This window comes from Maniola hyperantus, chromosome 13, assembly GCF_902806685.2.
Source record: "Maniola hyperantus chromosome 13, iAphHyp1.2, whole genome shotgun sequence".
Classification (NCBI taxonomy): domain Eukaryota; kingdom Metazoa; phylum Arthropoda; class Insecta; order Lepidoptera; family Nymphalidae; genus Maniola; species Maniola hyperantus.
The window spans coordinates 10,109,488-10,125,799 of record NC_048548.1 but is presented as its reverse complement, the minus strand read 5'-3'; the positions used below and the strand labels follow the sequence as shown (position 1 = coordinate 10,125,799).

Sequence of the window (16,312 nt, the reverse complement as noted above, 5' to 3'; positions counted from 1 at the left end):
TTACTATAAGTCTTGAAGTAAATCTTGTCATAATATTCCTAAAGTTTATAAGTGTGCCATCTTGTCCCTTACCTTCCCAATCATCTGTGCGACAAGATAACCTAACGGGGACGTATAGGGGGGTTTAGTCTCTAATTAGATTATCATGGTCAGCATAAAATGCTACGATCAAAAACATTTATCAATAAAACTTTTAAGTATAATCAATTAGGTATATCTATATATCTTATTAAGGAGAATCGTTAGGGAATTCCACATTACCTCTGCTGGGTTTTGCCAATGCAAAAAAAACACGTTGCAGGTCAAAGAAGATATAGGGATAAGTTTTCGATATTTCTATAAAAAAGATCATAATATCTCTTACGATGAACTGATTCTATAACGTAGCGGACAGGGCGACCTTTTTTATCTTGCAAAGGGAATTTCACCAGCTTTGCCAGGCATCTTATTTAAAATCCTGTTACGGGCCGTGTCGAGATAGGCGCGGGCCTTTGACAATAAAACTAAATGGAATGAATGTATGAAGCCTTCCTCAAACTTTGCTCTAGATATGACGGGGTGTAATAGCTAAATTCATGTATCATACAAAAAGGGTTGCTTTTGATACATGAATAAATTTTAGCCATATTATCTGGCCTCTTTCTAAGGAGATTTGAAATAGAATGCAGAGCACATTTTCAAAGGTCCCTATCCTTTACTGCAAATTAGGCAAGGATTTTGACACACAATTGGATACACCTAATCTTGCAGTACTCTGTACTAGGTACTTTTTATCCTTGCTATTCTTACTAATATAAGCTTATAAAAACTGCACATGGCCAGTGCAGCGTGGTCCACCCCTTGGCCATGGCCAAACCCTTCTCATTTTCCGAGGAGACCCGCGCTCAGCTGTAGTGAGCAGCAATGGGTTCATGATTGATGATGATGATGATGATGATGATGAAACTTTTTAATATACAATAATATGTATATGACAGTTCTAACTCATCTTATCTTAAAACTTAGATTGACTTAATTAGCACTTATTAATAAAATCAAAATTTATATTGCTCTTAGTAAATATTTTATCTAACTTAAGTGACTAAAACTAGCGTTTTTAATCTATACTAATACTAGATGATGCCCGCGACTACGTCCGCGTGGATTTAGGTTTTTAAAAATCCCGTGGGAATTTTTTCCCGGCATAAAAAGTAGCCTATAATATGTAATTCCCCGGGATGCAAGGTATCTCTGTACCAATTTTCGTTAAAATCAGTTTAACAGATGGGCCGTGAAAAGCTAGCAGACAGACAGACACACTTTCACAATTATAATATTAGGTAGTATAGATTATAAAGAGGTAAAGTAAGTTTGTTTGTAAGAAGTACTACTACTACTCTGGAACTTAATCGATTTTGAAAAATATTCACCAGTAGAAATCTACATTATTCCTGAGTGACTGCTCTGCTAGGGATCTCTATTTTTATTTTCAAAAAATAGAGATCCCTATGAAAATGTAATAAGCAACGCGAAGCCGGGCGGGTCACTAGTGTTTGATAATTTTAGGATAAAATTGTTGTTGTTATTATTGAATCAAACCAGTTATATAATTAATTCCCGTCCGTCTTAACTCTTATCAGAGTTAGTTACGTCATTAACATTATTAGATAAAACTAGTTTAGTCAAGTCTGCTTGGATTTAGACGTTTACATTTTTCCAAATGATTTTTTTTTAAATCCTTTGATACTGCGGTCTAAGTTGTATAAAGAGATTTAAAAAAATCATAACATTCTAGACCTAGTGTTTTATACGGCAATAGTAAGTACTTATTACTTTTATCTTTTATTACTTTGTCGACTTTCACTGCGTGTGGTGTAGGTACAACCTTTGGTCCAGTCGTGGTCTTAACTATAATCGGAAACTATAATTTAAATAGGATAGCTTTTATTGCTTTCAATTGCAATTTTATCAATTTTTAGTTCTATCGAAACAACAAATGCACGTGTATTCGTATTCAGACAACAATTTGTGTGACTCGCGATATAGGCAGTCCTTAATCCCCATCGCAATACGAGATTCAAGCACTAAATCGCGCCCAAAAAATGTAAACTATTACCCGGATCGAGCAAAAGTCGCTGTACAATCTATCAAGTTAGCAATTCAGAATTCTAAACGTTCGTTTGTACTAAATCGAATCGAGCGTTTTGAACATTCGACACGAACAGAATTTGCACCGAAAGAGAGTCAATAAATTTAATAGCAGACGGCTTGATTTCTAAATGCAGGTTATCGGGGCATGCCACAAATCGAGACGCTACACGTAGAGACTCCTTAGTATTCAGTCCTGTCCTGCGTCGCGTCGCCTGGAGTCTCACCGGGCTCTAGCAACCGAATCACGTCCACTTATGTGTTCCACGCAGCCAAAACCAACACGCCTCCGGAAAATCTTCCATGTAAATCTCGACATTAACGATCAGGTTTAAGAATATGTGCGGGAAATTTAAAGTAGCTTATAGATATTCCACTGCCCTGTTGAACTCTTAGCTTCATTTTTATCTTTACTTAATTTGTTTTATAATTTCTTGGTTTTTAGGGCTCCGTACATCAAAAGGAAAAACGGAACCCTTATAGGATCACTTTGTTGTCTGTCTGTCAAGAAACTTACAGGGTACTTCCCGTTGACCTAGAATCATGAAATTTGGCAGGTAGGTAGGTCTTATAGCAGTCATTCGAGAAAAAATCTGAAAACCGTGAAATTGTGGTTACAAAAAAATTTAAATTGTGGTCATTAAATAATAATAATTAGTATTTTCAATTTTCGAAGTAAGATAAGTGTATGTATATCAAGTGAAGGTGAAGACCTTTCATATGATAGGTACCCCCCCACCTATCATATGAAAGGTCTTCACCTGTGCATTCTAAAACAGATTTTATTTAATTTTATGCATCATAGTTTTGAATTATCGTGCAAAATGTCGAATAAATACGACTGTAGTACGGAACCCTCGTTGCGCGAGCCTGACTCGCACACCGGTTTTTTTCTCCCTTTTTGCTATTTTCATTCTACTTAGGTAAGTATATTTGAATAGCTGATGCCCGTGACTCGTCCGTGTGGATTTAGATTTTTAAAATTCCGTGGAAACTCCTGGATTTTCCGGGATGTAAACTAGCCTATGTCACTCTCTAGGTTTTTAACTATACCCATGCAAAAAATCACGTTGATCTGTTTTTCCGTTTTTACGTGATTGAAAGACAAACCAATATTGTTTAAATCTTTCAATCACGAAACCAAACAAACTAGCAAACAAACACACTTTCGTATTTATAATATGGACATATTGCAATCAATCTATGATGAAGTAGGTATGTCTACTGTCTGTGTAAGGTATATCTTGTAACTTTATATCTAGGTAAATTATATTTTTCATTAGATTGCTAGCAAAATAGGCGGCACTTTTCCTGAAAGCTCCTTTACAAAATTTTACAATAAATCTTACCAACCCGTTGGATAAGTTTGTTATTAAAACTGTGTATCATAAATTGTTCTTTTCTTTCAGTGTAAATGCATCGAATCTAGAAAAGTTCCAGCTGAAAATAGCTCAACATGAGCTGTATGAAGACGAGGAACCTCTAGTCGGAGCTATTTTGCATGACATGGCCACTGCGACTATATTACACGCGGGTACGTATGGGAAATTAATATTAGTGTTAATTCGTCTCTTTATAAACTGAAAGGTCTAAGAGTAGTGCTTTACTCTTCGCAATGTTTCCTGTAGAAACGATAGCACTATTTTTAACTCTGTTCATTTAATATTACCTTAAGAATATGAATAATCACCTCATTATATACCTCATTATTTACGAATATACAATTTTATAAGTTGTAAATGTTTATGCAAAATTGCAAAACGTCTAGGTACAATCACCAAGTAAAACGATTTAGCTTGTCAATGTTAAAATTATGTCTTTACAATGGTAATAATTGATCTGAATGCCAAATTCCCACCCACTTTCGTCAATAAAACAATGACCTTTTATGCCTCTCTTTTTAACCGACTTCCAAAAAGGAAGTGGTTCTCAATGCGGCCCGTTTTTTTTATATGTATGTACACCGATTTTTTTGAGGTTTCTGGTACACTTATGTTGTACTTACGTGCAAACAAAAAAATATTATTCTTCTCAAAACTCTACTTAAGAATAACTATAAATGTGTCAGATTTATTTAACTGTACATGGTACAGTGTACTCGTATTACACAACTATAATTATGTACTGTACCCAAAGAGACGGACTGGCAAGATGACCTTAGATATTGCTAAGTTAAATTAAAATCGTTTTTGTAAAACTGACGATAACGCCGTATAAAGCTAGTAAAAATAAGCTTTTAAAATATTTACAAATCTCTGCAAATATTTTAACACCGGCGCCGTTGATATGCGAATTGCGATATCCAACAATACTTTCAACAATCATACACATTAAACGTAATTTCCCTCACAAAAGGCGTATTTCAGATTTCATCAAGCACAATACACCGTCCACCTGCGTGTATAGTGTACACAAAAGCTCAAGCAGGCAGCGAATGTATATTAAATGAAGTTGGGTCTGCAATCAGTAGGGTTACCCGGGACAATAGTGGCACACCAATCTCGCCCTTTACTTTCAATTGGAATTTAATATTTAAACCACTTAAATGGATTTCATTGTTAAAACCTCTATCATAGTCAGCCCTATTTTTAGCTGACCGAGCGGCTAATTGTGCTTTAATAAAACAGGCCTATTTAGTGCTCTTAGACAACTTTCGAGTATAGCCTTATTTGTAAATTCATTTGTTGTGAAGGTCGGGCTTTATAATTAATTGCTATTTATCGATTGCATGGTTTTAATAGACCTACTAGAATTTTCCTGTGGTGTAAGTCGTATGTTATAAGTGAACCCGTGATATAATATGTACGTTTTAAGCTGTGAAGGGAAACATCGTGAGGAAACGTGCATACCTGAGAGTTATTCCTCACAATATATGAGGTGTGTGAAGCTTGCCAATTTCTCTGGTATAAAACTATAGAAAATAATAATTATTGATTAGTTAGGGTAGACATAAAAACAACAAGGCAGTAGGTACACGTAACACGAAAAACACGTACCTAATCATTTTTTTACAGTGAAAAAAATCTATTGATTTTATTTATTGTGGTTGCGACTTGCGACAGACAATTATTTCAGGTACCTACTTATTGCTTTTCCAATACAAATATTAATAATAAGTATTTGTTTTTTAAACAGAACAGAAAGAAGGAGGTACTCAACTGAAGCTTATTATCGACTACCCCAACGGTGTTCAAGCCCTGTTTAAACCAATGAGGTAAGTCATTTAATTCATACTGAACCTAATTTAATTCACAAGGCCCATCCGCTTACCGATTTTGACCTTTGGTACAGACATAGCCTGCATACCGGGTCGGACCTATTTTAAAATATCGAAAATCGAAGAATTTTCACGTAATTAAAAAACTTATTCCATGCGGACGAAGTCGCAGGCATACCTAGTAAACTATAACTTAATGATTGAAAAGGTTTACGCGCATTATTATTCCTTTTTAGGGTTCCGTTCCTCAAAAGGAAAAACGGAACCCTTATAGGATCACTTTGTTGTCTGTCTGTCTGTCCGTTTGTCTGTCAAGAAACCTACAGGGTACTTCCCGTTGACCTAGAATCATGAAATTTGGCAGGTATGTACATCTTATAGCTGACATTTGGGAAAATATCTGAAAACCGTGAATTTAGGGTTAGATCACACAAAAAAAATTAAATTGTGGTCATGAACTAATAATTAGTAATTTCAAATTGAGATAACTATATCAAATGGGGTATCATATGAAAGGTCTTCACCTGTACATTCTAAAATAGATTTTTATTTATTTTTATGCATCTTAGTTTTTGATTTATCGTGCAAAAGGTCGAAAAAATACGACTGTAGTACGGAATCCTCAGTGCACGAGCCAGACTCGCACTTGGCCGGGTTTTTTTAAACTGGACAATGGATGATAAATAGTTATTACATTGCTCAATGTAGGTTAACGTTAACCGATTTATTTGTTTTGATTTTATCCAACTTGTGCGGCACGCCCAGGCAGGCAGGCACATTGTGTGTGCCACAAGTTTCACAAGTTTCGAGTGCTCCTTTCTGAACAACTTGTGGAACTTCTGTCACCTTGTTCCGAGTCTGCGTTGGTTCCATTCACTAAACTTCGAGAAGGTTCTTTCGCATGATCGGCTTAGACTTAGAGGCTTGGGTGGCACTGAACTTAGAGAGTTATTGAAGTAAGTGGGGAGTTTTTTCAAAGTTCCGCACTGAAGCATTGTTGTCGTAATATTGTTGGAACTGGAGCTACAAGTTAGTGTGAAGTGACTTGGGTACTTCTTAGGGAAACTTTAATCGTATCGAAACGTGGGATAAATAGAAATAATAAATAGAGCTTAAATCCTTTTTCATTCATCAAATGATTCAAAAACTCCGAAATAATGCTAGTAGTGTCTTAGAAGAAGTTTTTAAAATATTTCTGAATTTCATCCATTTAGTTATCTTGCGGTAACTTCGCGCGACTTCTACATTGCATATGTAAATAGAGCCAACTTCTACGATTTCTTTTGGAACTGAGATTTGGGGTTATTCGATGGGCGGTTAAACAAATTGAATGAAAAATCCTATATTTTGTAAAAGTTCACGATATATTGCAAATAAAACATCTGACTGATGCTAGAGGTCAACAAACGTTGCGTAAGTGGGCCACTCGGAGTCAATGCCGCGTCATAGGCGGGGCATTGACCTGAATTTTGCACGCTATACATTGTGGGTTTGAAAAATACTAAATCACGAAAACTACAAAATGGGGCAAATGGTTATTGGTGTTGGATTGTATTTATGTAGTATAACAATAACGCTAAGTTTTTACTAGCGTTCTGGCTACACTCTTATACAAGATAACAAATCTTTGAGTCCGTGTACACAGATAATATAGATCTACACAGTTTCTAGAGTGTGTCTACGAAATTACATTGATTTTGATTGGTTAATATTCAAGTGGGTAATAACTTCGTTAGTATGGAGCGCATTAAGGATACCCTCCCTTTAACATCACGTGGCCAGTCTGCTCATTTGGTCACTAATGGTTAAGTACTGTATAAAAATACCGTGATATTGTGTTACAGAATATTGAACGACAAGACCAATTTTTATATTGATAAGAGAACCCAAAAACGATTTTTTGCAATACTCAAAATGTATTTATAATGGCAACGTTGTTGGAATCGCCGCAGCAAAATAAATGAGCTTGAACTCGATATGACCGTTATACTTGTACCTTATTGATCAGTCAAGGTCTTGAATCTTAATGAATATTCATCACGGTTTAATAGTTATCGGCTGTGATCCGCGAGTTTGCCGACAGCGAATTAAAATGCGTAAAATTATCTAAACGAAAATAATTAATGTTTGCTGGATGTAGGCAGCTCTACATCCAGCTGATCAGATCGAATGTAAAGAATACTAATTATGCATGATAAATTTTTTTTTTATCTCTAAACCAAATCAATAACCCTCCTTTGGGCTTCGCCGCAGTCGGGTAAAAAGATTTGCCTACAGACATTTTCAATCATTATTGTTCTTAAAATTTTCTATAGGTACATATAAAAAGGCATCTGCTGACTGACTGATCTATCTATGCTAAATGCCCGCTGGGGGTAAAAACTTGAAATTTTGATAGTTGGAAACTACGCAGGAATGATTTTTGGAATTCCCTTCCCTAAGGGAGTTATATAGGGGGTAAAAGTTCGTTTGTTCGTAGGTTTTCAAGTTGTATCTATGAAAATTGGGATTTTTGGTCAAAAATAGTACGTGTTTCAGGATTTTTGCAAATTCTCACTGATTTTCAAAAGTTCAAATAATAGCGAAGCCGGGGCCTATAGTAGTACCTAGTACTATGTAATGAGAGTAATAATACAACAAAACATTGTAAGGATTGGAAAGCTGTTGTACTGTACCTATACGTGCAGCCATAATAGCTCCATTATTACCTAGAGACAAACTGACGTGTAATAAAATTATGTAAAAGCTTGTTAAAGTACCAATAAAAAGATCCTCTGGCTTTTCACATTTAATTTTCGGTTTGATGTTGATTGAAAGGACGATATTTAAGAATACTCTGAAGATTACGTGACCTTCCCAAATGGTAAGGATCGGATGTCAGGACCTTTCAACGCTTATTAATACAACAAAATATAATCGCTTATTAAGATATTTGATTAATACAAAATAATAAGTATAGTCCACGACAGGTTGAGATTGCAATCGGGGTATGCAGCGGCGAGGAGAGGGGGGGACCATGTCTCATTACCATCGAAATGACGTCATTTTGACGTCAGCCGAAATAAAAATATACCATCAGCTCGAAACTTCAGTCTAGTGCTAACGTCACTAAAATGGCGGCAACGGGCGGCAATTTGCGGGACTTATATGGGTGTTAGTAACTTATTTCATTTGTGACTAATCCCACTTCTGATTATTATTAGACGACACAAAGCTTCAACATTTAACTCTTGAAACTTTAGTTTTAAGTTCACCTGTAGTTACTTTTCACTATTACGTGAATTTAATTGTTAAATTGGAAAATACTCACTTTGGATATATGAATTTAAGCTTAGAAGAAAAAGACACCGACACTTAATGGAGGCAAATGATTATTATTCTTGACCTGTCGTTGCTTGTGACTTCCCCCGCGTTAAACTGTTCTCCTGTGTGACTATAAGATATTTTTATATTTTTTTGGTATTTCTTTCTTCCAACCTCCATTTGACTCCTTAGTGATGGGTTTACATACTAAACTTGCGCTAATTATATTATGGCTTCATCCATAGCTCCTCAGATTTCATCGAGTGAATGAGTAGTAGGGGATTCGCCGGTTCTGGCCCACCTCCTGGGCCCCCTCCCAACCTCGGCCCCCTCCGCCGGTCGGTCAACTTCGTAATCTAAAAAAAAAAAAAAAAAAAAAAAAAAAAAAAAAAAAAAAAAAAAAAAAAAAAAAAAGGTTTTGGGGTGCGCTGAATCGTTTGCGCTCACTCCCGTGTTCGTATCTCTAACCGTTTAAAAGTTAGCTTTTCGTCAAAATTAATCCCTAGTTCGTTATCTACTTGCTAATGACCTACTAATCACCCTCTATTGTTCGCATGCTCACTGCTTCATTTCATGGGGATTACAAAGGAAAGTCTTATCTCTCATAAGTACTGTTTATTGGCCTCCAAATATTGATTTAAATAATTCTAACAAAAACATATCATTCTCTAGTGTATTTTTATTGAATAAATCTAAAAAATCTGAACTTGTATAGTAGCCCGTAAACATGAAATACAAATACATTATACAATATTCGCCGCAAACTGCTGTATAATCATTTTTAATCCTCCTTGTATTGAAAAACTTTGAACTTTTATAGTAAGTAACCAGCACCAATCAACCTGACTGGACATGGGCCTTCCCAAGAGTACACCACCACACACGATCCTCTGCCTTCCTCATCCACCCACTTCCCGCTACCTTCACGCTGAGCGACTTTGAATTGCTAATGACCTACTAATCACCGGTCTATTGTATGCATGCATGGGGATTTCAAAGGAAACTTCTTATATGTCATAACTACTGTTTATTATTCTTCAATATCTACCACAAAAACAAATCATTCGGTACAATATTTTTATTGAATAAATCTAAACAATCTGAACTTGTATTGTAAGTAACCAGTACCAATCAACCTATTTAGCGTTCACAGCTGGACATAGGCCTTCCCAAGAGCGCGCCAACATACACGTTCCTGTGCCTTCCTCATCCATCTACTTCCCACAGCTTAACAGGCAGATGCCGCATACTTTGATTTCCGGAAAGCCTTCGATTTGGTGGAAAATGACGTTCTGCTAAGAAAGTTGGCGGCGATTGGTTTCACTCCGCATTTACTTAAATTTTTTGCGAGTTACATGGGTGACAGGATGCAATATGTGGAATATGGGGGTTATAGATCAGAATCGTACTACACAAGGTCTGGGGTGAGTCAGGGCAGTAACCTAGGACCCCTGCAATTTATTTTGATGATTAACGACCTGCCACAAGTCGTCAAGGACGCTAAGTGTTTGTTGTTCGCGGACGATCTCAAGCTATCTCTGGATATACGCGACACGAGTGACTGTGTGAGGCTGCAACAGGATATAGACAGAGTAGTCAAATGGAGCAAGGACAACATTTTGGACTTTAATCACTCAAAATGTGCAGTGATCACCTTTTCTAAGGCGCACTCCCCTGTCCATTACGAGTATAAGGTTGACGGGGTGCCAATGCTTCGAGTATCCGAAGTTAGGGACTTAGGGGTTAATTTGAATAAGGAGCTTACGTTTCGTACGCATATTGTGAAATGCTGCAAGAAAGCTTATAGAAATTTAGGTTTCTTACTTCGTACCGTCGGTGGCTTTACCAACATGAACGCTGTGGTCGCACTGTATAATGCGTTAGTTAGGAGTCAGTTGGAAGGGAACGCAGTCATTTGGTCTCCGCATGAGACTAAATATAGACTCATGTTGGAGCGGGTGCAAAACAAATTTGCTAGGTTCCTCTACCTGAAGCTGTATGGGGTATACCCGTTCTACCCCTTAATGTATCCTACGTTATTTGTTTTAGGTATGGTCGGGTACAATGAGCTGAGAGTTAGGCGGGAACTAGCACTTGTTACATATATTTTTAAAGTAATAAGAGGGGCGCTGCATAGCCCGGATGTTTTAGGGCAAGTCAGGTTTCTAGTCCCGGATGGATACGTGGGTCGGAGACGCAGGCCGCCGCTGCTGTGGGTACCGGTGGGGCGCACCAGCCTGCTCAGCAAGGCGCCGCTGACGCGCGCGCTTCGCACCCTTAACGTCATAGCGGGGAAAACTGACCTGTTTTGTTGTGCTCTGAGTGAATTCACAAGAGTTGCATTGGGGACTATCTGCTACGATAGTGGGGGTTTAATATAAGTTTTTTTTAATTTTTAGTTTAATATATTAATTAGATTTAGATAATATTTAAGGCTTAATCTAGTGCATTAGGACCATTTCCTGTAATGCTAGATTTAAAGAGTTGAATAAATAAATAAATAAAAAAAAAAAAAAAAAAACATATTATTTTGATGACATTTCGTACAGACTTAGCTTACATCCTGGGATAGGACGCTACTTTTTATCTCGGAAAATCAACGAGTTCTCATGGTATTTTAAAAACCTAAATCCATGCGGATGAAGTCGCGGGCGTCATCTACTCAGAAATATATTCGTATTACACTAACGATTGCTTTTCTGCATATCGGGCATAACATTTTATCCAATGATAAAGCACATTTAGTACACGTTATAGCATGACCACATGGTCTATAACACATGCCTACTTCTTCTACAAGACAAATTTTACAGCAAAGTTTAAATGTTTCTTCAGCATTTTCTACACATAATATGTTTCTGCCTGCAAATTTAGAACTTATTGTATTGTTATTTACAAATTGTTCAGAGTCTTTTGATGTACCACAAACATCTTTGGCAATAGTTTGTATGTATGTTTCACCCATCACAAGTAAAACATAGGGGCAGGACGGAAACCAACGAGCGTGCTCCGACCATGGAAGATCTTCGATGTCCCAATCTTTGAGTCCACCATCACAAAAGTAACAAATCACTCGATCACTTTTTCCTGTATAAAAAAAACCAGCGTCTGCCATTTCTTGAGGTTTTTGATTTAAACCTTGAGGCCAGGCATCAAAACTTCGCAATCTTGCGATTTTAGTTGCATAACTAGGATATTTGGGATATAGAAACTCCATTTCGATCTACGAACAATGGATTTCGATGTTAATAAAATATATTATAACAGATTTTTAGTAAGGTTTGCAAGCTTATTACACATTATTATTTATTGAAAATTAATTCTTTAATAACGATTTTACACACATTTACTGCTATTTAAGTATATTTCGATTTTTAACATTTTTAACATTTTATATCTACCTATAAAAAAAACATATTTAAGGTGATGGTGGATAACTTAAAATAAAACAAAAAATATCTTTTAGCATTGTTTTATTACAAACCTTAATGAAAATGTAGATACAAGTTTTGGCTTAATCTATTTACTAGATTTTCTTAACTGCTAGTATATATAATATGATAATTTTTAAAGTTGAATGAGTTTCTTTGTAAGAGTTCCTTACATTCATTTTAGCCATTTTTTTGATTTAATCATTCTTTAGTTTTAATAATTTATCAAAGCTACTAAACCGAACAGAGTGTTTTTGGTCATAATATTATTCATTTCTAATAAGGGGTCCATTTTTCCCAATCAATTTTTTTCTTTATTTTTTTAATGTGTTTATCACCACTACCCTTTGGAGTCTTTAAAGTTCCTTCGTTAGATGTAAAATTCCCTTCGAGCGATTTCATCTGCAGTTGATGAATAAAATCAGACCTTTTAGAATTTCCGATGTAAGTCAAAGGTATTTTAATTGCATGTAATGTCTTAGCAAACTTTTCCCAACCTATTGGATCACTTTTTTTTAGAGGTCTCAATGTATCATTAATTAGATCAACAATATTACTGCCGGGAATTTTTTCATTGTTTATTAACACTGTACCATCAGCATGATCCCAATAAATTGCATTTTTACTCAAAGAAATCGAGTTTAATAACAACTCACCTTTTTTCAAATATGATTTTGGTATCAGACTTAAAATTTGAGTTGTTGTGTAACGTGGTTGATTATTTTCTTTTTCTGTTACATCATCTGTCGGTGTTTTGAATGACATTAAGTTTTCATTTTCTGTGTCTTTATTTTTGTAACTCTTATTTTCATTAATACTGTCAGTAATAATTGGTAACAAGATAGGTTGACGTTCTTCCTCGGTGAAATGTAGATATCTTTGTAGAATTTGTAAATATAAAATACATTTTTTACGATCTTCAATATTACTATTTAAAATCTTTTGCATTTCTACATCTAATCGGGACATGGGATTTTCAACATTGGTTTGCTGTTTGAGTCTTTCTATAAAACTAGGCTCAACAAGCAACATTTTTTTGGCATTTTCCATATTAAACTAATCCACTCAAAATAAACTCCAAAATGAAAGGTAAAAATGCTCCTACTTTTTGTATCAATATATTTTTCTTTAGTTTTTTTTTCCCTTGTGATACAAAGTGCGAAGTATACTTTTAAATTTTTTTAACTTTTTCTTTTGTACATTCACAAATGCAATTTATCTCTTCTTCTCCACACGATTTTAATAATGCTTTTTGACATTTAGGTTTAAGTATATGCAATGCGAGTAACAACTTTTTATGTGTCTTCAGACTTCAGTGCATTATTTGTAAATAATAGGAATTTGACGATTCTTTAAACTTTTACTATTCTTTGTTGAAATATTATATTCTACACAAAATTCATCACAGGTAAATATTTTTGATTTAATTGGACACATCATTTGCATCTTGTTTAAGATCAATCATTAAATATCCATGTGCTTCTTTTGTTGCATCCTTATAGCCATCCTCAATGAATTTTAAATTATCTGGTGACACTTGTCTTGATAAGTATCGTATTTGGTTTTATGATATCACGAGGATTTTTAAAATAAATAATGTAGCTTTAATTCAAAGATATAATATCTATTTAATCTTTTCCATGATGAAAAAAAAATTTCAGTAAAACAAAATGACTTCCTTTAGTGAATTTGTTTTTGAGTTTAATTATTTTTTAAATAAGTTTTCAACTTTTATTTCATTCATTGAATTTTATGGAACGTGAAAACAAAGTTTTATCTCTAAATATTTTTTTGTGTTTAATTATTTTTTTAAATAAGTTTTCGACTTTTATTTTAATCATTGAATTGAATTAAATTTTAACTTGTTTTACAGAACTTTTATTTCTTCATAGAATTTTATGGAACGTGAAAACAAAGTTTAAATCATATAAATTTAAATTTCTCCAAACACATTATATTGTTAGAACGAACATCGCAAGGATTATTTCAATAAAATAAAATTTAATTCAATTCAATGATTAAAATAAAAGTCGAAAACTTATTTAAAAAAATAATTAAACACAAAAAAATATTTAGAGATAAAACTTTGTTTTCACGTTCCATAAAATTCAATGAATGAAATAAAAGTTGAAAACTTATTTAAAAAATAATTAAACTCAAAAACAAATTCACTAAAGGAAGTCATTTTGTTTTACTGAAATTTTTTTTCATCATGGAAAAGATTAAATAGATATTATATCTTTGAATTAAAGCTACATTATTTATTTTAAAAATCCTCGTGATATCATAAAACCAAATACGATACTTATCAAGACAAGTGTCACCAGATAATTTAAAATTCATTGAGGATGGCTATAAGGATGCAACAAAAGAAGCACATGGATATTTAATGATTGATCTTAAACAAGATGCAAATGATGTGTCCAATTAAATCAAAAATATTTACCTGTGATGAATTTTGTGTAGAATATAATATTTCAACAAAGAATAGTAAAAGTTTAAAGAATCGTCAAATTCCTATTATTTACAAATAATGCACTGAAGTCTGAAGACACATAAAAAGTTGTTACTCGCATTGCATATACTTAAACCTAAATGTCAAAAAGCATTATTAAAATCGTGTGGAGAAGAAGAGATAAATTGCATTTGTGAATGTACAAAAGAAAAAGTTAAAAAAATTTAAAAGTATACTTCGCACTTTGTATCACAAGGGAAAAAAAAACTAAAGAAAAATATATTGATACAAAAAGTAGGAGCATTTTTACCTTTCATTTTGGAGTTTATTTTGAGTGGATTAGTTTAATATGGAAAATGCCAAAAAAATGTTGCTTGTTGAGCCTAGTTTTATAGAAAGACTCAAACAGCAAACCAATGTTGAAAATCCCATGTCCCGATTAGATGTAGAAATGCAAAAGATTTTAAATAGTAATATTGAAGATCGTAAAAAATGTATTTTATATTTACAAATTCTACAAAGATATCTACATTTCACCGAGGAAGAACGTCAACCTATCTTGTTACCAATTATTACTGACAGTATTAATGAAAATAAGAGTTACAAAAATAAAGACACAGAAAATGAAAACTTAATGTCATTCAAAACACCGACAGATGATGTAACAGAAAAAGAAAATAATCAACCACGTTACACAACAACTCAAATTTTAAGTCTGATACCAAAATCATATTTGAAAAAAGGTGAGTTGTTATTAAACTCGATTTCTTTGAGTAAAAATGCAATTTATTGGGATCATGCTGATGGTACAGTGTTAATAAACAATGAAAAAATTCCGGCAGTAATATTGTTGATCTAATTAATGATACATTGAGACCTCTAAAAAAAAGTGATCCAATAGGTTGGGAAAAGTTTGCTAAGACATTACATGCAATTAAAATACCTTTGACTTACATCGGAAATTCTAAAAGGTCTGATTTTATTCATCAACTGCAGATGAAATCGCTCGAAGGGAATTTTACATCTAACGAAGGAACTTTAAAGACTCCAAAGGGTAGTGGTGATAAACACATTAAAAAAATAAAGAAAAAAATTGATTGGGAAAAATGGACCCCTTATTAGAAATGAATAATATTATGACCAAAAACACTCTGTTCGGTTTAGTAGCTTTGATAAATTATTAAAACTAAAGAATGATTAAATCAAAAAAATGGCTAAAATGAATGTAAGGAACTCTTACAAAGAAACTCATTCAACTTTAAAAATTATCATATTATATATACTAGCAGTTAAGAAAATCTAGTAAATAGATTAAGCCAAAACTTGTATCTACATTTTCATTAAGGTTTGTAATAAAACAATGCTAAAAGATATTTTTTGTTTTATTTTAAGTTATCCACCATCACCTTAAATATGTTTTTTTTATAGGTAGATATAAAATGTTAAAAATGTTAAAAATCGAAATATACTTAAATAGCAGTAAATGTGTGTAAAATCGTTATTAAAGAATTAATTTTCAATAAATAATAATGTGTAATAAGCTTGCAAACCTTACTAAAAATCTGTTATAATATATTTTATTAACATCGAAATCCATTGTTCGTAGATCGAAATGGAGTTTCTATATCCCAAATATCCTAGTTATGCAACTAAAATCGCAAGATTGCGAAGTTTTGATGCCTGGCCTCAAGGTTTAAATCAAAAACCTCAAGAAATGGCAGACGCTGGTTTTTTTTATACAGGAAAAAGTGATCGAGTGATTTGTTACTTTTGTGATGG

At 33.8% G+C, this 16,312-nt stretch overlaps 1 protein-coding gene across 2 annotated transcripts in view; it reads left to right on the top strand.

Moving 5' to 3' along the window:
• The window catches only part of LOC117987998 (extracellular serine/threonine protein CG31145), a 111,856-nt gene that overhangs the window by 76,668 nt on the left and 18,876 nt on the right, over positions 1–16,312 (top strand). For both annotated transcript variants that reach the window (XM_034975093.2, XM_034975092.2), the window contains exons 5-6: positions 3,537–3,661; positions 5,263–5,341. In XM_034975093.2, the coding sequence (XP_034830984.1) occupies positions 3,537–3,661; positions 5,263–5,341 (204 nt within the window). The remainder of the gene's footprint in view (positions 1–3,536; positions 3,662–5,262; positions 5,342–16,312) is intronic.